This window comes from Nomia melanderi, chromosome 11 (genome assembly GCF_051020985.1).
Source record: "Nomia melanderi isolate GNS246 chromosome 11, iyNomMela1, whole genome shotgun sequence".
Classification (NCBI taxonomy): domain Eukaryota; kingdom Metazoa; phylum Arthropoda; class Insecta; order Hymenoptera; family Halictidae; genus Nomia; species Nomia melanderi.
The window spans coordinates 11,272,472-11,293,975 of record NC_135009.1 but is presented as its reverse complement, the minus strand read 5'-3'; the positions used below and the strand labels follow the sequence as shown (position 1 = coordinate 11,293,975).

Below are 21,504 nucleotides of genomic sequence, written 5' to 3'. Positions count from 1 at the left end.
AATTTCTTTGTTTCACGCCGGCTTCCGCGAACCTCGATTACGCCGCGTTATTCTTTGTTTCTTTGTTTCCGCGTGAATCTGACCGAGTGGCGGTAATTTAGCGTTGACGATCTGCGCTGCAGACGTTGAAAGTTCAAGCTGTTTCGCGTGTTGAAGCGAAATACTTCGTTGAAGTGCGAATTGCAGCGCTTTTGGGAGAGCGTTCCATAGATTCCTTGGTCTATACTGCAATCCGGCTTTGAACGAGAGAAACATTCGATTGTTGATCGATGGTGGAAAGATCCGTTTTCCCCTAATCAGAGTTTGACGTTTGATCAATGCAACATCTGGCTGGATCGCAGCTATTCTAATAGCCGCCGCGCACGTGGAGTGGATCCACGGCGTGAACATCGAATACGCGAGGGAAGGAACGTCGAGGCAGCGAGACTGAATAGCCAGTAAGGAGAATAAGGAGAGGGCGAGAGGAAGATAGAGACAAGGGGAACGAACAGAAGGAGGCGAAACGGGTTAGAAAGAGAAGGAGAGAAATGTGGATCTCAGCGATCCCCGATGGAAGAACTGAATCTGTGAGAATGTCCTTCGAAAGGTTCGCCCACGTTCGTTTTTGCTTCCGAAAAGCGAGTTCTCCGCGTGTTCGTGGAACAAAGTGGGAACGCGCGGCGGCGGGCAAGGAGGAGAGGGCTCGGGCGACCGGTACGTGAGTCAGTCCAAAGGAACCTGGCGTAAGGTACCGGCAGCAGGAATCTTCTGCAGGACGTTGCACTGATGCGCCGCGAAAGATGTCCCTCGATCTTCGGTCCGAATTAGGAGACGCGTCCGGATACCATCCCGGCCGCCTCCTCAATTCTTCTCATGCCCGAACTGCTCTCTCGATCGGCTTCTGTTCTCCGAAATCCCACGCACCGGCTGCACGAAAGTTTAGAAATCCCATCTTTCCTCCATGGAACGGCTCACCGGCTAGACGATAAATCACGTTTCCCCGAGTTTCCTTTATAAAAGAAAAACCGATGGGGATCCTGCGAAGCATGACGGGAAGCCGCGACGCATCGAAACTCATCCAGGATCGAGGCGAGAGGCTTCCGTCATCGTCCTATGGAACGCGACGGCCACTCGCGAAACTGACGAGCTCTAATGACCGAAACGAATGAACCGCGTCAATTTTCAGCGCGCCAGGTGCGGCACCGCGGCAACAATATTGCAATGGACATTTCCATAAAGGACTTTACGGACCCTTTACTACACCAATTTGCGGTACCGTTAACCAGGATCATTACTCCGGCGAGCTGGTCCGCGGCCGTGTTCCGACCGAGAGTTTTTCCGCGTTCGAACGGCTCGCGGGCAATGCGGAAACGCTCGCACGAGGGCGGTTCGCGCGTCGTTAGCACACTTTTGCGGGACAGGCCGGGCGCATCCTTCGGATTTCTCGATCCACGGGTATCGGCCGAATGCGTCGGAAACGATCCCTCGCCGGCCGACGTCCGCGACGGCGTTGTTCCTACTCCCGGCCGATTCTTCGCGATCCAACCAAGTCGCTTCGAGGCTGCGCGGCTCCTTCCGGTTTCCATCGGCGGCCCGCCGTAATTCAAAGTGTCCGCGCTCGATTGCTTTGGCTACATTCTTGATTAGCTTCGCTGTAACCCGTTCGAAGGATAGGTTCTTTTTCTTCTTCGACGTCCCGGCTCCTTCTCTTGCGAGGAAATGACTTTTCAATCACTTTAACGCTGAGACTGCCGGACGCACGGGAATAATGTACTCGGAGGATTCTGTTTTACTGTTATTGAGACGACGAACACGCTTTTGCGGTGAATCGTGGGATAAGTTTACGTATTCGTACAGACGAAATCGCCCGATTTCGCTATTTACAATTATTAAGGAACTACCATGTTCTTCTTTGAGAAACTATTAAAGAACTTGATTTAATAATACTAAAACTGTTGTAGAAGTCATTTAAAACTCTAATGAATCTTATAGCGTCTGCGTGGAAAAATGAAGAAGTCAGTTGAAGCGATTGCTAGCTCCAGTTGTTCAAGAAATTCTAAATAAGTCGTCCCGGTTGCTCGGTAGTTGCAGCATTGAATCATAGATCTGTCGCTCGAACGTTTCCTCAAGCGGAGCGGAGTCTTTTCCGAAACGAGTCGTCAGAAGTGGATGGTCGTCCAAGGAAATTATCTCGTTTCGACGCCTTCCGGCGTTGACGTGCGCGGCGACAAGAGGAACGAGAGCGAGAGCAGGCTCCGCGGTAGCCGAGGATCGGATCGGGCACCGGGCGATAATGAAATCTAAATTGCAAATTATGACGGGACATAACTCGCGCTCGTTATCCGCGAGCGTTATGCCCCATTGTCGCACGCACTCTCTCTTTTTCCAGCGCCGTCGGGTTCGGCCCCGGCCTCTCTGTCTCCCGGTGGCATGCGGATGCCTCGCGCGCCCGGCTTTAATGCCCATTCGAATCTCTGCGTATACACACGAAACGGCCGATGCAATATGCCGCGGACCGTTAAGTGGCGCGACCTCGGTGCGCCTCTGAAGCCAAAAGAACTGACGGAGGAGCCCGCTGGAAGCATTGTCGGAGCCGTGAATACTCGCTCGCTCAGTGATCGTGCGGAAAATCTCGGGACACGCGTGCTGATTGTCCCTTGAAACTGTCTTTACGATTTCTTCCTCCGTCTTGGAAGCGTTCTCTTCGGTACATTTAGCCGGTTTTGTCGGTACTGAACGACAAAGCGTAGATTTGGATCTGGGTGGTCTGAAGGTGTTGTAAAATGTTCGGAACAGAAGGTGTATTGTTTAGTTTGGGAAAGGGTTTATCTTTCTTTACGGGGAAGATCTAGTGTTTGGAAGTCGAGGATGAAATCGGAAGCTACAATTGAATGCTTAGGCATTGGAAGCTAGAATTGAGAGCTTAGACATTGGAAGAATTGAGAGCTAGAAGTTGGAAGCTTAGAAATCGCAAGTGCTGAACACAGGGGCCATCGCCGGATTCCAATTTAATCAGCGTCCGCTCGACGACCTTCCCATGGACGTAGGAGGTCCCCAAGGTCCTCTCGTCAATGAATCTCGCGGAAGGAGTATGCGCGATGTCCGCGGCGAAGAGAACAGCGGCCGGTCTGCCCGCGACGAGAAGGAAGGAAGAGCCGTCAATGAGATAATGGGGCGGGCTGCGAGGCATAAATTAAGATATTATCATCGTGGCGTCTAGGTGGAACTGTTGCGCGCGCCCCGGTGATTGTATTTATTGCGACAGCCGTGTTAATCCTTCCTACAATTACATAAATAACGCTGCGCGGTGCGCCGTTGTAAAAGTCCCGGCGGATATTTACGAGTTGCCCGGCTGAAAAATCGCGAACGCTCTCGGAAGAAATAAGAAGGAGGAGTAGGAGGTGGTTGTGGTGGTGGAGGACACCGTGCGCGAGGAGGGAGCAAGCGTGCAGGGAGAGAACACGGGGTAGGGCGCGGTCCGCGACGCGGTGGAAGTTGAAAAAGGGAATCGTGAGCGGGTAAGGTGCACGAGTTCCGCCACGCGGAAACGCTTTGGCGAGGTCAAGCGCTCCGCTCGCCTTTCGAGGAAAACAGGCTTGGCGTGGCCGGGCCCGGAAGACACCGGCTCGCAACGGACAACTCGCGCCGCGCCGCCTCGGACTTGCTTAATTTGACGCTCCGCTAAGCCCGGCAACAGCCGAGGCTTCTCGCGCGCGACACGCGAGACTTTCATTATCCTGTAATTTACGAGACCCGGCCGCTCCCGCGGCGCGGCTATCGGCGGCGACGTTCAACTCCTCCGGGCCGGAACTAATTCCCAGCGAAGGAGCCCGGCGAGCCCGTCATTACGGGATATTAATTAACAGTGTTTAGGCGGCTAAATGGATTTTTGCCGCGCGCACTGGAGAATAATAACGGGAGGATTCTTACGGTTCCCGGGACGAGCCGACGCGTTCACGCGCCGCTGCGTTTGGATAAGGGAGGCGTCCTTTCTTCATCGGCGGATCGGGATTCCGGACCGACGGGATCGCTCTGCTTTTTCTCGATCGATTTTTCGCTCGCGAGTGTAATTGCCTTCGCGCTCCGGTTCACGGGCGTTGCAAAGTCGCTCGGCGTCTATTCAACGTCGTGATAGTCGATTAATCGAACACCGCGCGTGCAAAATTCTAGCAGTGTCCGAGGAAGATAAGAGATTAATCAAATATTCGGGATAGTTTCGTGAAGAAGGAAGTCGCGCTGAATTCGAACAAGCCTTTTCCGACACAGCCGGGTGTTTCCCACAGAAATGTCGCGATAAAGATCGATCAGCGGTGCACGGGGCGCGAAAGAACGCAATCTCCTAGGAATTCGCGGCGCGCACCGCTCGCGGAGCTAAACGAGAGGCAATCGCGCCTCGTTCCACGAATCGGTTTATCGAGCTTCACCGGAGCCGGCGAATTCCACGCCCATTGTCGAGTCATTTATTAATACCTCGCCATCATTGACCTCTCCATTAACCCGTTTACGCGTGCGTGGCCGCGATGGCCACGGCCGCGCCGCGCTGCACAGTGGTCAATTTTCTCGGACAAAAATGGGACGGAAATAGGGAGAAGAATTGTTTGAAAAATTCGACATTTTTATATAACTTGATTTATTATAGTCTAACGAATACATACAACCGATAATCGTTTAGCTAACAATCAGAACGCTAATTTTTGTTGAAATTTGTCTTTACAAATATATTTACTAATATTTGAACCATATTATCAATTCTCTTCACGTGAAAATAAGTAAAAATTTAGAAGATATACGTTGTTAAAGAGTTCTTCAAAGATCATGTCCCAATTGTTTACCTCATACCGACCGTTGCAGCAAATGAAATAAGAGACAACGCTTTCATGATCTACAAGGAAAAAAAATAAGTTTTCAAGTAGTATCAATTTTTGTTCCACTTGTTAGATTAATCGACCACTGTGCGCCGCGGCCACGTCGGTGGATCGCGAGTTATTAGACCGCTCGGGCGCGGATCGTTATCGGGGCCCGATCAGGCGAACGGCTGCGGCAACGGAACCGAGCGGAGCGTTTCCTGGCGGGACCCGCGCCGGCTCGCGCGACTTTCACGAAGAAACGATCTCGTTCGCGGCCTTAACTCCCGATCGCATAGCTTGTTGAACAGGACGACCCGGAGTTGAGCGCGGTCGCGGCCGCACGCGCGGTGAAACGCCGTAAATCACCGTTCTGTCTGCCGACTATTTCGAGTATCTACGTTTCTTGTGTCAGGCGATTTTTCCGCGGGCCTCGCCTACCTAACGCTTCTATCTTATCTCGGCTTCTAACCGTTCTCTGTTCTCCAGCAGTCTCTTTCGCCGCTTTCTTCCCCGCCCCTCGGCTGCCCGCCGCGATAGAGCCTAGCTGACCGGACAGAATTATTGGCATACTTGTACCGCTTATCTCGGACGACCGTTAATTATCATCGTTTCCCCCTATGGAAGCGCGGGCTGGGCCTTGTTCGTTGCGAAACACGGGAAATGATAGTGGTTCATAGTTATGCCAGGATTTCGGGAACGATACGTGGCTAGTAGGAAAGTTTGGCCAAGGTTTCGTCATTCCTGTGGCTGTATTCATCGGTTGAAGGCTGTTGTTGCGAGTCTTTACGGTAGCTAACTCAGTTAGACTCGTCTCGTTGACGATACTATACAGCTTTTATGCCATGGAAGTGTCAAATCTATTAACCGTGATATTCGTTCCATAGTTAGAGGCAATCAGAGTGAAACCGGTGCTAACCTTGTCTCCTATTCAATCTGAACGGGCGAATGAACGAATGACTCGACCTCGAACGCGTTCCGCTCGCGATTAAACGCCCGTACGGCCTCGGCGGTTCCGCGGAAACGCAAAATCCTTGCCGAACGTTATCAGCACCACGCGCCAAGGAACAATGATAACGTGGACTATCACTTCAAGGTTCAATGTCGGTGGAAGGACATCTGTTTCCTCGGTACCGTCTCGCTTCCGACAGCCGCGCGCTCGCCTCTTCCTAGCCAGAGACCGGTAATCTTCGGAGTCGTGCGGAAACCGCGACCCTCGGTCGTTAATTCCTCGCCGGACTGAAACCGGCGCGTTGCGCGCACGCTCCGCCGAGATCAAAGGATAATATTTCTCGCGCTGCCCGACAGTATAATCGGCACGCAACGCTTCCCGCCTCGAGAGCCTATCCTCCATCCTCCGGTGCGCTCGGTACGCGCTCTCTGCGAGTTTCGCGCGCGCGGCAGCGAAATCCGCGCGGCCCACTTCGCCTGGACAAATCACTTTCCCACCGGCGCAGCCTGGAATCGGCCGGAAATGAATCCGCGTATCGATCGACCAGCCGATACAAAGGCTTGGCTCGCGTTCGATTCGGTCACGCTAGATTTCCCGCCCCGGACACTTCCGATAGCGGCCTTTCTTCGTGCAACGGCCGGCGTTTATGTAAATATCGCGGCGAAAGTTGCGATTACGGAACCTTCGAGTGTACCCTCTGTCGGTCCAGCCTCCGCGTATCCGAGCGGAAGTGTCGTTAACACTTTCCTCGTTCCGAAATTGCGCACAGTGGGGAGATCTGGTGATTTCTGTGGAAAATTCGGACTTCATTTAGGATTCAGCGGTGAGTTTATCCTTCCGTCGACAGTTCTCTGATTTTCACGTGGAATTTGACGAATTATTGCGCGACGTTCGGAATTCAGAAGAATGTTGGAAGAAAGTTCCTCCGGGGAACGGACGAGCCGCGAGATAACTCGGATTTATCGCTCGACGATCGCGCGAGCGGGTCCACCGAGGCGAGGACTGTTCTCGCCGCGAATCTGGAGCAGGGAAGGAAAGAATGTCGCGTAAACAGGCGACTGGTCCGCGGCTCGACCGAGCGGAGACTCTCCCGCGAGAGAAGCGCGCGTAATCGCAACTGCGAATCGGAGACCACAGAAGCGAGAAAAAGAAGCGAGACGCGCGAGAAAAATACTGCAGGAGACTGCCGAGCATCGCGATTCCGCGATAAGCGGAATTTATTTCGTCTCCGCACCTGTCGCGGCCTTTGAAATCCAACCTGGCGGCGCGAGAGCGAGTCTAGGACACGGGCGAAGCGTGTTGCGACGCTCTGACGAAATTTCTGCTTCCTCTACCTGCTAGGTCTGCGGTGACTCGCGATTAAAACGCCATCCGCGCGGACAAATTACCAGTCAATAAGGAAATTCATAAAGTATTCACAGTTGTAACGTAGTTTCAACATTTTTCCTAACACCGTAGTTCAAATGAATTGTATCGTCCACTAAAATATCGTTGTAAGACACCTTTAATACCTTAACAAGCAATGAGAAACGTTCACTTTCACGCTTTATTCTACCAAATTCAAATCGGTCGCTCGTATGAAATGTTTAGTTCCACTTTCACGCTCCCATTCAACAGCTTTCATGTTCCTGCAGGATTGAATCGATCGCGAGCGATACCGGCACGCCGCGACGCTCGGATGTTATTTCCAGCTTAACTTTCGCGGTTGATTCTACCAAATTTCGCATTTTTACGCTGACAAATCGGCCGCGGCGCTCGAAGATGCCTCAAGAGATGATCACACGCGCACGGCCGAGCGTTTCGCGTCACGACAGAAGCGCGCGGCGTGCACGAGCACCGTACAATTATGAATTTCCATCGCGGTATCTCGTATCTGAATCGCGTTGTAGGACAAACAGGCTCCCGCGATACGGCACGATGAAGATGAAAGATGCGCGAGGGGAACACCGTGAGGAGGAGGGGGTGTAGGAAGAATGGGAAGAAGAAGAAAAGGAGGAGAAGAGCGTCCAACGCGTGCTCTTTCTCCGCGTTGCCGCGGTATCGCGGATCGGTCGCTCGTTACGGGGCGAATCGCGATCCTCGTGTACGCGCGTAATTCAGATTCTCACGAGGGGTCGCGACCCTCCGCGAAAACGCGAAGAGGTCGCGTAGAATGGATCGTCCGACATGGTCCAGGCTGGGTATCGGCTGACTCGAGCGTATTACGCCGGTATTCACCGGCATGGTAGCACGCCGCGGTTAATCGAGTTCTCCCTGTCTCATTCACTGTTACGCAGCTGTCGGAATAATTGAAGTTTCGACGAGTTCCTCGATGTAACGATGTCGTTCCTTAATAAGTAACGCCGTTATCTTCGTTGAATTCCTCGTTGGTTCGATGTCCGCGAGAACGAGGAAGGAGGAACCGACGCAGCGACGATTAGCTTGATTGCGAGGAAAACGCGGAACAACTGGGAACTCGTCGAAAATCGTCCATCGGTTGAGAGGTTTAATTCTTCGAGGAGGACGTCTGCGTGCAGTGTCGCGCAGGGTACAGTTCTCAGCGCCTCAATTTTCTTCTTTATGATTTAATCGCCGTTTGTGCCGGTGTCTATAATTCACGACAGCCATCTGGCTGGAATCCGGAAAAATCGCGGGAGAGGGTTGAGAGGCGATAGACACGTTGAAGGATCGCAGCAGCTGCGAATTATGGTAACGCGTGAGGTGAATTCGAGAGAGTTGAAAGAGGAGATTGAATGAGGGCTGAAAAATTGAATGATTAAGTGCGATTGAGCCACCGTTTCCGATTAAACCCGCCAGGCGCATCCTCTAGTCCTCTCGCTCCCTCCGCGGCGAACGGCTGTCGCGTCTCCGGGGGCCGAGATTCGCGGAACTGCGGCGTTCCTCGACAACCCCGGCACCTTCTCGCGGTGTTCCGCACGACTACTCCCCATTTATCGTGTCCGACATGCGAGAATATCACCGAGAAGCAACCGAGAACCAGTCATCGTGCCATTAATTAGCCGGTTGACGCCTAGAAACAGGAATTCATTCCGGGGTCAGGCATTATCAATCGCTTTTATCGTGGCCGAGACCGTTACGGCGGGACACGTTCCCGCCGCGGCTGCAAATAGAGTACGATGCACCCTGCGGTGCATCCAGCGCTGCAGCCGTTCCCCCCTCCGCGCTCCGCGTCACTGAAAATCCGGGAAAATCGGTGTCTCTGACGTTCACGACTATTTACGCGGATAACGACTTCGACGCGCCCGATATAAATAGAAACTAGTTCTCGAAGTGAATCGTAGTTTTTTGCCGCAGCCGTTGACCGTCGATCCCGTAGCAGTCCCGTACTTTCCAAAGCGATGCCATAATTTCTAAAGCGACAGGATTCGCACTTAGGCACGCCGGTCATCATCCGACGTTTCACCGACTCGCGATTGGCCGATGTCCGCGAGCGCCTTATCGGAACCGTTCGTACAAGGTGCGTCGATATTCCGATACGATTAGCGACTCAAGTCGGTCACTCAAGTCGACTGACTTACACGCCGAGGCTTCAGAAAACTGGGTCAAAGCGAGCCGAAACACCGCGCTATCAAGCTTCCAATAAAATCCTCTCTGAGTCGCGGCTCGGTCGTCGGAGTCAACGATCAACGCGTATCGCGGCTCGGAAAACAGAGTTTAATTCGCGCTCGACGTGATCACGGCCGATATTAAACGGCCATTAAAACGACATCCCTCGAATTACGGTTCTCGCGGGACGAACAGCTGTGGATTACGTCACTTTTATGTCGAATCGGCGATAAATCGCTCCGGATTACCATTCCGTCCCGTTGCTCTCTTTAACCTCGCGAGGCGGTATCAGCGGTGCACGGGGTGACGGCCGAGCCAACGGATCAACAGTTTAGAAAGTCGGCTAAACGCGAACAGTTGCGCGCAACAGGAAATAAAAGGAGCGCCGGTGGAGAGAAAAAAAAGGAAGGAATCCGACGAAAAAGAAGATCGCGCGCAGAAAGTGTATCGCGCTCGGACCCAGCCCGGTTTCCCCGGAGAGGGACGAACGGCGTGTAAGGCCCAAACAGGAATAAGTCCCGATCGCCATGGTAACCGGCGGACTCGTGTGCTCGCGTGTGCCCGTCGGAGATCGTCAAACTCCGATCGGGCTCGTGCGGAATCGCCCATACTCGGGCATTTTCGTAGGAGCGAGGCCAACCGGTCGGCGGACGCAGTCTCCGCGCGACCAGTTCGATTCCGCACGTAGCCAGCGATCGGTGCTTGCGCCGTGTGCGTCGCCGCCGCGTTATCCCGTCGCCGACGTTCGTCTCAGCAGTGTTGTTGTCTTCTTTACCGTGGCCCCAGCCGTGAGCGAGAGCCAAAGCTGTGTACACGTTTCGCGTCCCGCGGTCGCACACCTCTTTCCCGCGGACCAACGAAAAGCTACCGGGCTAGGAAAACGTGCTCGATCGTCGGAACCAAGGGAGACCGGCTCCGGAATAAAACGGTGCGCGCAGACTACCGCTCGATCAAACACTGGCGGCGTGTGCTCGCCGAGAGAGCGGTGTACGCCCGAAGGCAAATACCTGTGCGCCTGGTTTCGAGCCGATCCGGGGCCTCTGACACGTCGCTTCCCGGTGGTAGCCCTCTCCTCGCCGCTTTTCTCCGCGCGATCGGTGAAACGTGCCGTTCGGCAAGAGAAAGATACACGTAGACCGACGAAGGGGAAGGGAGATAAGAAGCTACTACGGAACGGTATTTCTCGGCCTAGGTACGAGATACGTCGCGTGCTAGGATAACGCATCCTAGCGGAGAGCCTCGTCTCCCCTTTCGCTAGTGATTATTCAGTGATCGATCCGTCTGTATTGCATATCGTGTACTCGAATCGTTTCTATCTGACCGCTCGGCGAAACGTCGCATGATCACGAGCAAGTGTCCACTTAGCGCGCGACCCCTTCCGTTGCGCTCCGTACCGGGGAACCACCTGTGGATTTCGCGTGAAGCGTCTTCGTCTTCGTCTTCGTCGTCGTCTTCGTTTTCGTCGTCGCCGAGTGACAGTGCCGCGTAGACAGGAGGGTAGAGGAAAGGGTGGCATGAGAGGAACACGGGCCCGTCTCGTTCAGCGAGGGTACCACGAGATGACGTCCAAGTTGGAGTAAAGGCGGCGTTCGCCAGAGTCGCTCCAGGGTCCAGCCACGGTCGCGCACGGCTCGAATGATGACCATGTTCGGGACCCTCGTCCAGAGGCTCACCTCGCCGGTGACCTCGCCGACGAGCCCGCGACGCCGCTTCAAGTCCCCGTCCCGATGGGAGGTGCAGAGCGACCCGGAGGACGACCCGGCCGCGCCGGTACGCAAGTCCAGGGCGAAGCATCTGCTGGACAAGCGCAAGAGCAAGAGCAGGGCCCGCGCGCTGAACGTGCAGGCCGAGCAAATGACGATGTGCAACGCGGCCGGATGGCACGACGCCGCGTTTCCGCCCCTTCGGGGCACCAAGAGTCTCGGCAGGCTCGACGGCATGAAAGAGGTGAGTGGATTCTAGACGATGCGACGAGGACGATGCTGTTCTCTGTTACCTCCGAACGATACCCTCTTGAGGATTGTCGGTTCGGAAACGCTCGAACCGGTGCTTTCGCTTGTTTGGCTTCTAATTGAAGTATGTCGCGTAAAGGGGAGGAGAGTTCGTATGTCTCTATGATAGCTTGATATTCCGTAGGTCTGGATAGAAAGCGATACGTTTCGCTTGAAACCGAGCGAGTCTTTAGCGGAAAACCTTTCCAGTTCTGGAACTTGAGAAGTGGAACATTAAGAGTTAAAATGTGATAACGATAACGACGCTGCCGTAAGGCGCGATAGCTTCTAGCTCGGTAGCTCGTGGAACTGGATAGAAACCGTTTTATTTGAAGCTGGCAGTTCGCGGCGAGACAGCTCCCGGGGGTTCTTGAAAATTTAAAGGTTGGAAAGTCGGAAGCGCGAGTGCGATAACGATAACGGCGTTATCGCCGGGTTCGAAGATTAGAGAATATGGATGCATCGTGCAGGTCTCATGGTGGTTCGCGTCCCCCGCGGGATCCTGAAGCCCGGCTTGAAAAATTTTGATTAAATCGGTTAAGGGATCGTTTGGAATCCTAAAAGGAGCATACATACGTCACGACCGGTTCTGGAAGCTCTCCGGGAATCGATTTGAAGAAAATCGATTTGCGACTGCCGAGTTGATTCGAGGTAATCCGACATAATATGATGGTGCCGAGGGGAAGACTCCCCTCGCTGACTTTTGAAATCAACAGTCCCTTAACGGGGTAGCGGCCGATCGACGCGCGATAAAGCATACCCGTTTTTGCATCGTGGAATTCTTACGCAGCCCGGCAGGAATTTCGAATCCTGTTCGATCGGTTTCTCGTCCCGGTTCGACAATTCCATGTGCGCGCTCCCTCGCCAATTAACGATCGGCTGTACGCGAGGTGTCTCTTGCGCCAATTACGGTACGATCGCAGGTTCTAGTAGAGTAACTTTGAGGTATTCGAGGCCTGGAGTTCACTCCGCGGGTTCGAGAATGGTAGTAAACACGGAGGGACAGGATGGTGGGCGTGCTTTCTAAACCGTCCGCGGCCTATCATCGACACTGGTCGCGATCGGGAAAACAGGTTTCGCCGTTTCTTCGGATCGAAATTGGCCCGAAAGCCTGCGCGACCTGGCTCCTCAGCGAGGCAAGCCTAAGGCGCGTTGAAAATTGGGCTACGATACCCGATCGTTTCTCGTTCCGGAAATCGAGAGTCTCTTGCTTCTCTCGCACGATGGATTTGAATTCTTAATTACGCTATCGTCGATACTTTCGAAGGGGGAAACAAGTTCTGATGTTCGTAAGAATCATTTCTCGTTTGGAGAATATAAAAATCATTCTCTATCATGAATTTCAAATTTCAATTACATTGATAAATATTCCTAAGCATCAACACCAGTCGCGCTTGGGAAAACGAGTTTCGCCGTTTCAGATCGAAATTGGATCGAAATGCTACTAGACGGACGCAGAGATACACTGAAAATTAAGCTGCAAGAATCGATTATTTCCGGCTCGGATAATGCAGAAATACCTGGCTCTCCTGCTCGATGGATTTCAAATTTTAATTACGCGAGATTCAACGTCACGCGGCGGTACGCGCCGCAACCTGATTACATAATTGCATCCGAACGTAATACCAGTTTTTAGACCAACGTGTTTTTACTCCGGCGCTCGCCGGGACTCGCGAGTTTCGCGTAATCCACGCGCGTGATTATGTAGCGCGGGGCGGCCTCCTCTACTGAATAGCTCCTCCGTGTTGCCTCGCGTCAAAATGTTGCGATCGTTCGCTCCGCAAGCATGCTCGCGTCCACACGGAACCGGAACGAGCGTTTCGAAGGTGGAATCGGCTGGAGTCTAATGTTTTCTCCGTTTTTCCTCGGAACAGCTCACCGGTTGCGCGACAAAAACTAATGTTTTTGTTCTCGGCAGTCGCGTACCGCGATAAGAACACGCGTCGTCCCAACTGGTTTTCCCTTATCACGGTGATATTGTTTTGAAGCGTCGATTGCCAAACAAATCCAGGTTGCTGACCTGTAACGCATCTTCCCACTCGTTCAATTGATACAAAACGCGTCGGAATCAAACGAGGAACTTGGATATCTACCTTATATGTATAGAGATTGAATATTAATCCTCGACGATTCTTCTCATCAAAACCATTCATCATTTTCTAAAGACATCATCAACAACCGAAAGGATACAGATACTTTGTTTCATGCATTGATACAAAATGTAATATACAGTTCCAAATTTTACAATGTTTCTGCGTTGAATCGAACAGTGAAAGGGTTAAGAGTAAGAATTTTCGTGAAAGCAAGTAATTTCAAAGGATATCATAAGAAAAGGGATAGGCTGAACAGAAGCAATCTCCGATCGATTTATAACTGTTCGAAGACGCTCCAATAGGACACGGGAAACACCGTCCTTTTCCCGAAGCGTAGAAAAATTGCTCGCAGTACGAGAACGCGCGGCTTCCACGTAATCAAAAAGCTCGCGAACAGTTGCGGTCCGGGGCCCTCGTAAAATCGGTTGCTTTCACCGAGCGCGACGCGCCGCGCCGCGGCGAACAACGTGTTCGTAATTCGAGCAAATTGTACCCTCTCCCCGTTCCCCCGTTCCCCAGCGGGGACGGGTCGCTGGAGTCGGGACACGACTCGACTCGTCCGTCGTCTTTCTCCGTTCCACGCGTAAGAGAGACGGGAATTTGCTTGCGCGCCTACTATCCGCGTTGGCCATTAAGTCTCGTTGTTTCGGCGATTCGTAACTCGACGAAATTGCGGTGCCGTTTTAACGACGCGCTGTTCGTTAACCGGCGACCCACCCAAGAAGCTTTCGCCCGTTTAACTCGGCGGTCGGACGAGTAATTCGAGCGGGCCGTGGACTTCGAGCCACTCGCTTCGGAATTTAATCGACGACCATTCATTTGTTTACGCAACGATGCTGCTTGCGATTAGCCGAGAAGAATCTTCGATACAGTAATAAATCTACACTTTCGTCGGTTAGAGTACGACGAAAATATTCCGTGCAGCGTTTCGCTTCCACGAATCTCGCGTGAAATTCTTTTCGGGTACTTTTCGAACCATTGATTTAGTCCTCTATCTGTTTCTTATAGGAAATATCACTTTGATAGTTATTTTTCGATTTGTTAATCGCGTTATAGGGGGTCCTACGTACAACAGCGCGTCGCGGGGTATAAAGAGAACGTTGGCAGGAAGATGTCGTTCCAGCTTTATGCCCGAGATTGCAATCACGTGTGAGAGACGCGTCATTCCGAGCGGTGGTTAACGACGACAGGACATTCGGCCTCTCTCCCCTCGGCCTTCCCACTTGGATTCGCTTTTTATTTGCTCGCGAGGATCCATTAATTTCGCGAGGAACGAGAGACGACGGAGATGGATCTCGTCGAACGCGTTAGCCGGACTCGGCGGAGACTGTTCGGACGATGCGCAGCCCTTAACGACTGATCCTCGCTCCCTTTTACCGGGCGGCGAGGGAGAGGGGAGGTTCCAGGCCGTCGTCGAGCCGCTCTCGCAACTGCACCGGAGATAGAGATCTGCCAGTGTGCATCTAGTTAAATCGCGGTGCACCGACGCCCGGATCTCTCCTCGATCCTCTCCTCGCAGCGAGACACGAGGAAGTCCTGCCCTACCCTGCTGTGTTCTCTCTTCCCTTTCGTCGTGCCTCTCTCTCTTTCTCTCTCCTCCGGTCTTCGCGCGTTTGTCCTCTTTCTCCGTTCTCTCCCCTTTCCTCCCTCCCCGATCAGATAACATCGTCGATCGGAGGTGATGGAGCACGGTAGCCGAATATCCTGCGCATCGGGCCCGCGGCCCGGTCATTTTTTTCGTCGCGCGAGCGCCCGACCTCGCCCGGGGTCCTTGAACGCGCTGAGTCCTTGGACCACCTTACGAAGCGTGCGGGAATCTCGCGATAACGTTTCCTCGTGATTACTGGTTGACGACGTGGAACCTTTTAATATCGTCGCGTTCTCCATTAACATTTCGGTGTTCCCGACGTTCTTCGATACTGAACTATCTGGTCATCCCGTTTTTCATCGTCTTCTTTACTTCGCTTCGGCGTCTCCTACTGTTCGCAACAGGGTTTGAAGTTTGTCTATCGACGAAAACGATGTTCTTCATTGGTAAACATGCTTTCAATTGAAAGCGATTAATCGCGTTCGGTTGCTCGTACGACAGCACGATGTTCGATACCCTCGAAGTAACCTCGCAAACGAATTAGCCCGCAAGTCGTTTCGGCAGCAATTTCGACCATGTTTCGTACCAAGTATCCGTCCTAATTCCGACCCGGTGCGGAGCCAAGGTACGTACCCTCGAGGCGGAATTCGTTGAACCGTCTCCGGAGTAATTTCGAGTCTTAGGAAGAGGCGCCCCGCCGGAACGCCGAAAATTCCAGCCCGGCTCTTTCGAGACAGCTTACAAGCGAGTGCCCGTCGTCGTTGGCCCGAAGGCTTCCCGTGGCTGGCGCGTCGTTCACGCGCGCATACCGAAACTCTGAATCAAGCCTCATTCTCCTTCCCCCGTGCTGGTGGAACGAAACATTCGCCGGCGATCGATTCCGGCGAATTATCGAATGACCATCGCTGCTTACGACGAACGTATTCCACGGAATCAGCGGAGTCCGTCGTAATCGTTATCTTAATTGCTCCGCTGTAGAATCGAAATATCGCCGTGATAACGAGCCAGTTTATCACATGGAAAACCAGTAAAACCGTGAAGACGATCTCGGCCATGGCGAATTCGAGACGAACTCCGAACGACTCGATAAACTCGTACACCATACCTCGTATCAGCCGTGCGAACATGAGTTCCGAGTTTCGAAAGCTGTAGCCCCGCGACTCGTGCCTTAAGAGCTCGAGCTCTCAGGACTCGAATCTTCGGCTGTTAAAGCGGAAGTCTGCGATGTCTTTTATGCTCGAAGACTTAAGCATCAAGCCTTTAAACGTTCCCAATTCAGAGCCTGAAACGTTCAGATCAAGCTTTTAACGGTTGCAGATTGAGCTCTTGAGACTTCGAAGACTCAGCTTCATGGAACTCTAAACTTTCAAGACTCGAACTTTATACAATTCTAAGCCTCGAAGACATAAGCTTTTTTCACCAGTACCTCGCTTCAGCCCAGTATTAGTCCCATTTCGAGCCGGCACGCGTCACGACAGGCGCGATCTCTTTTTTTCGAAGCCCGTGCGGCGGTTTCCGTCCATCTTGCCCGAGGAACGCCGCGGGATCCTCCCCGGCATTGTCCCGAATTCGAAAACGACGAGGCCCGGCGAGAAAAAGGACGAGAAAGGGAGGAGCGGAGAGGACGAAAAAAGGATGCCAATTGCGAATATGAAATTCGCGGCGGGGGTGTTCGGCCATCGGTTTCGTTCTTTACGAGAGGGGCCCGGCCTCCATCTTGCCGTCCCCGCGGACACGCGGACTCCTCTTTTTTCGCATCCCCCTCGCGTCCGGGGATACGAGCGAACGAGTTACGACACCCCGGGCATTCCCGGGGCCCGGAGATTTCGCAGAAAAACGAGTCTTGCCGATCGCAAAAAACCCGAGCCGGAGAAAGACAGAGAACGGCAGAGGAAGGGAGGACGGTGCTCCTCTGAAAACGTTTCGACCGTGACATTCTTTTGATCGCTCGCTCGCTCCGCGTGTCCTTGATCCTTCCCAGAAGATGCTAGATCCTCCGTTGGGAACGGATCGTCTGAATGTAAATGCGGCGCGATCGCCGCGGGTGGGGGCCGGCGGAAAAAATTCATCGCGGACGCGCGAGATAAGGAAATCCGCGGACGTGTTCCGATCGTTATCCCAATTACCGTGGATTTTTTCCCGGCGTAATTAACTGCGGTTTTCCGCGGCAGATATCCGCGGCGATAACGCGTACGATCATCCGCTGCATCCATCCATCGGATGCATCGAACGTTGCTTTTCGCATCGGAAACAGCGCCTCGCGAATCATCGTTCGCACGCGGTCCTCCCGTGCGTAGGAATTTCAAAAAACCAAAGTTTACGAATCGAAAATTTGTCTATGCCAAATACTTTAAGAAGGTTTCGTCGATTTGTTGTAGAAAAATACGTTAAGGATTCATTACAGTCTTGTGTCATTTGATAAACGGTTGTCAGTTTAATCTGAGTTTTATGTTCAGTATTTTAGTATCTTTCAAACGCGCTAAAGAGTTTTTTGCAATGCTAACAGTTCGAATCGATATCTTATTTCAAGCGTTTACATACTTCGACCGAAGTGTTAGAAAAAAGTGTGTGGGTATATACGTTAAAAGTCAATTAGTTCAGAAGTTACGATCTTTTTTCTGAACTCCCGTATACACGAAACACTGCGCGGCGTTCCGATCGACGTCGCGACGAGTCTCCGGTTTCTGGTATGAGTTGTGCGAATAATGAAGGGAGCCGCGGCATTAGCGCGCGTCATTGGAATGTAAACACGCTGAAGAAACGCGCGACGAGTCGAGCGTTGTTTACACCGTTCCGACGGATTTCTCGCTGAGAAGCGTCGTTGGGAGATTACACCTGAGGCGCGTGGAACGGGAAACGAGACGATCGAACCCGCGGAATCGAAGATAGCGAAGGGAAATGTATTTTAGTTTCCATTATCCGATCGAATGTCCGGTTTAATCGCGTTCGAGACGGGCGGTTTTCTTCTTAATTCCCGAGATGTTTTACGTGGAACTGGTTTTTCTCCCGGATTCCGACATTTTTTACGAGCTCGGCTCTCTCATCATCGTGCCCGAAGCGTCTGACGAATGATACAGCGTATCGCTGACTAAGATAATGGCGCGCAGAGTCCGTTCGCCGACGACACTCGCTCGCAGGAAAAAAAGAAAGCATTTCGCGCGCCCTCGCGGCTCAGCTTCCTCCTGCAGGCCGGGATCGTTAACCGTCAGGAAAACGTGTAACCGCGCGGTAATGATCGCAATTAAATTCGCGCGAGTAATTTTCTTTCTTCGACTCTAATTCTCGAGGCTGCGCACGGTACTCGTTAATCGTTGCGGCACGGCGCAACGCGCAACGCGTCTAGGAAGCGTGTGCACACGAGCCCGTTCGTTTTGCTACCGCGATGCGATCCAATTATTCGAAATAACAGTAGTATACACGGCGGATAGAGACCGGTTCGTTAAATTTGTTTGTCCTGCGGATGAACTCGCGGGAGTTTTTCCGGTTGCCGGTTTCCGCTTCTGACGCGGAGGTTCGAGGGAGGTCCTTTTACAGTCCACCTGTGCCGATTGTTCTGTGCGCACTCTAATTTCTTTACACCGGGCTGTTCAGTGTAAGAGTGAGAGTAGATTGGCAACGCAACGGGCAATAGTGCGGCACGTAGATTAGCAGATCGCGGCGTGAAGATAATCACGTGAAACGGTACCTCGATTAGCCGATTTAATTGGACGACTAACAATCCAAATAGTAGACTTGAAAAGAAGAACTTCTCAAAATATATTTGTATAATTGCAATTATCGAGTCCCATTTCGATAGACTCTAGAGAATCCAGATTAGGACAACAGCAATTAATCACGGTGTTACCGTAGTAATGAGTAATAATCAGGGACATCGCGAGCACGCTTTAAGACGTGATGGTTCAAAAGCCTTTTACGAATCGGATGAAATCGGTAGCATTCATCATGCCGATAGAAACCGAGATCGAAGCACGACCGGAACTGGCGATTCTAGAAAACGAAAAGCTAGCTCGCTAGCCGGAGGAAACGTGCCGCTCTCGTCCCCAATTATAGCCAGATTTAGTACGTTCGATAAGGCCGCGTTTTCTCTTTTTCCCGGCCAGAATGGGATTCCGCTCGCAGTTGGTCGCGTACAGCCATTACGCGACACACTCAGGGGGGCCCTTTGACTCGACTTTCGTTTAGAACGGACTTTCCTTCGGCCGGCTTTCGTTCCGCGAATCACGCGAGGCTTCACGATGAAACTCCGCGACACCTGTTCGACGATTTTCACCGGCGATGATTCAACCTGGTAGCTTTCGATGACGTTTATCGATCGATGGGGAACAGAGAACATCATGCAGCGAAGTCGATCGAAAGATTAAAGGCATGAACAATGAGGTTTTTCAGTGTTCCGATACAGAAACCTTCGCTATGCTATATAATTATACACAATTATGAAATTTCTTCAACGTTGAATCTTCGGTTCGCATAATTTCTTGACATCCGCATCAATGTACGCCTGCAAGGCCACCGATAAGAGGAAACGGTCGAACGCTGACATGTTTCGATATTCCAATGCGGAAAGCTCCTTTCAATCATATACAATTATGAAATTTCTTGAACGCTGCGTCTTCGATTCGCTTATTTCCCCGGTCGTATCTCGACAGATCGATCCACGCGTGCAAACCGTACGCGATACGCTTCTCGAGCACGCAGTCCGCGCACTCGTACTCGCTACATTGTCTCAATGCCTGACGTTTGAGTCTGCACGCGACCGCCGCCGTTGCGAATGGGTTAATCGGGTTCGGGGAACGACCGAGATAATACACGTAGAAACGCACGAGACGTGCTCCCGGACAGATCGAAATCTGAAACGGTGCACCGCGCGCTTTCGCGTTTCCTAGGATCGAGACAATGGTCCGGCGAGCCGATACGGCTGAAACGTTCAGCGAACCGAGACACCGCCCGCTATCGCGGACAACGGATTTTCCGGAACGTCCGTATAATCACGTCCGATGGACACGTGGTATCAGCGATCTGTAATTGCAGCTTTGATTTACAGTCGCCCTCGAGTCCATGCGTTCCGTTCTATCGAATCAATTGTATCTGGGAGCATCGACTTAACACAATATACATTTCACCTCCAGAAGATGGGCAAACGATGGCGATCGCGATTCGTGTTCCGGATAAGCTAATAAGCAACGATGCCCTGTTTCATTAATGTTTCTCGCAATTATCTGTATTATAATTATTTCACATGAAACTAGAGCTTCACTAGATCCCCGACGTTTCTAAACAGGTCATGAAACCGCGACCCTAAACTACAATCGAATTAACCAGCATTAAATCAAATCCTCAACCGCAAAACCGCGGAGATTCGAGCTCGCGAAAGGTTAAACACAGTCGGATTCGAATTTCGGACACGATAACGGTACGCGCGATACTCGAAGCTGGAAATCGCGGCCACGGATTGGGCGAGCGTAGTAATTCCGGACCATCGAACGGCGGGAAAATAATAATTCCCCGAGCAGCGCGGCGGGGCGATTTATCGCGCGGCGAACAGGGACGGCGCGGCGCGGCGCCGCGAGATGCCGAAACGGAGCATTAATTAAGATATATCGGTGATTCGCGAGGATAAATGCCGGCAACCGGCGGCCGGCGTTCCCTCTCTCGCGGCGTGCCCGAGAAAGAATGTTTTATCGACGCTGATTAAACGCTACCGGGCCGAGCGCGCGCGCGCGCAGCAACGACGACCGCCGGCCGCAGAAACGTACGGGCGCGGCATTAATTCCGTGCAACCGCAATCCCCCATTAATTGAGACCGCGTTTTACGAGAGTCAACTCGACCGGGAGCCGCTTATGACCGGCCGAACCGTGGATGGACGGAACGATTCCGGTGTATAATTGACAATTACCTCGACGATACTCAAACTCGGATCGTCGATTTCCCATTGACACGGTCGACACGCGAGCCCGCCGGCTTAAACGAGCTTTTTGCTTGCCGGCCGCTCCCGCTATCCGCGCGCGGCTTCTCCCGCGAGAACGGAAAACGAAGTCGGCCGTTCGTGCAAGAATGTCAATGTGCCGCGGACCCGGGGAAAGGAGACCGGCGGTCACCGAGGATTTTAAGGACACCGGAATAGGAGGTTAATAGAGGAAGCGATAACGGCGACGATCCCAATTTCTCCGCGCTTCGAGGCTCGCCGCGGCCGGGAATCCTTTCTGCCCGCTGCTACCTTGTCCCCGGTCGCCTGTCCCGCGCGCCTCCGCTCGTTAATTCTCCGTTTAACCCGAACCTCCTGTTCCCCCGGGTCGAGGATCTTTGACACCACCGACAATCATGCTAGAACAAGGGCCCGCGGCGCGCGAGAGGGGCGAGCACGACCGACCGGGCCCCGTTGAATGTCGAGGTCGTTAAGACCTCGTTTTCACCGCATTACCGGCCATCGGCGACGACACGAGCTCTCTCTGTCTCTTTCTCTCTTACGTTCTTGTTCCGTTGTCGGCTCTATCCTTCTCTCGCGCCTTCCAG

General features: G+C 52.6%; 1 protein-coding gene across 4 annotated transcripts in view; it reads left to right on the top strand.

The window, feature by feature from the left end:
* LOC116430652 (uncharacterized) overlaps positions 1-21,504 on the top strand; it is a 201,912-nt gene that overhangs the window by 80,143 nt on the left and 100,265 nt on the right. The window contains exon 1 of one of the 4 annotated variants that reach the window (XM_031985107.2): positions 9,981-11,268. The exons of the other annotated variants lie outside the window; for them this stretch is intronic. Coding sequence (XP_031840967.1) covers positions 10,957-11,268 — 312 coding nt within the window. The 5' untranslated portion in view covers positions 9,981-10,956. Of the gene's footprint in view, positions 1-9,980; positions 11,269-21,504 lie in introns of those variants that run through there. 4 annotated transcript variants of the gene reach the window in all.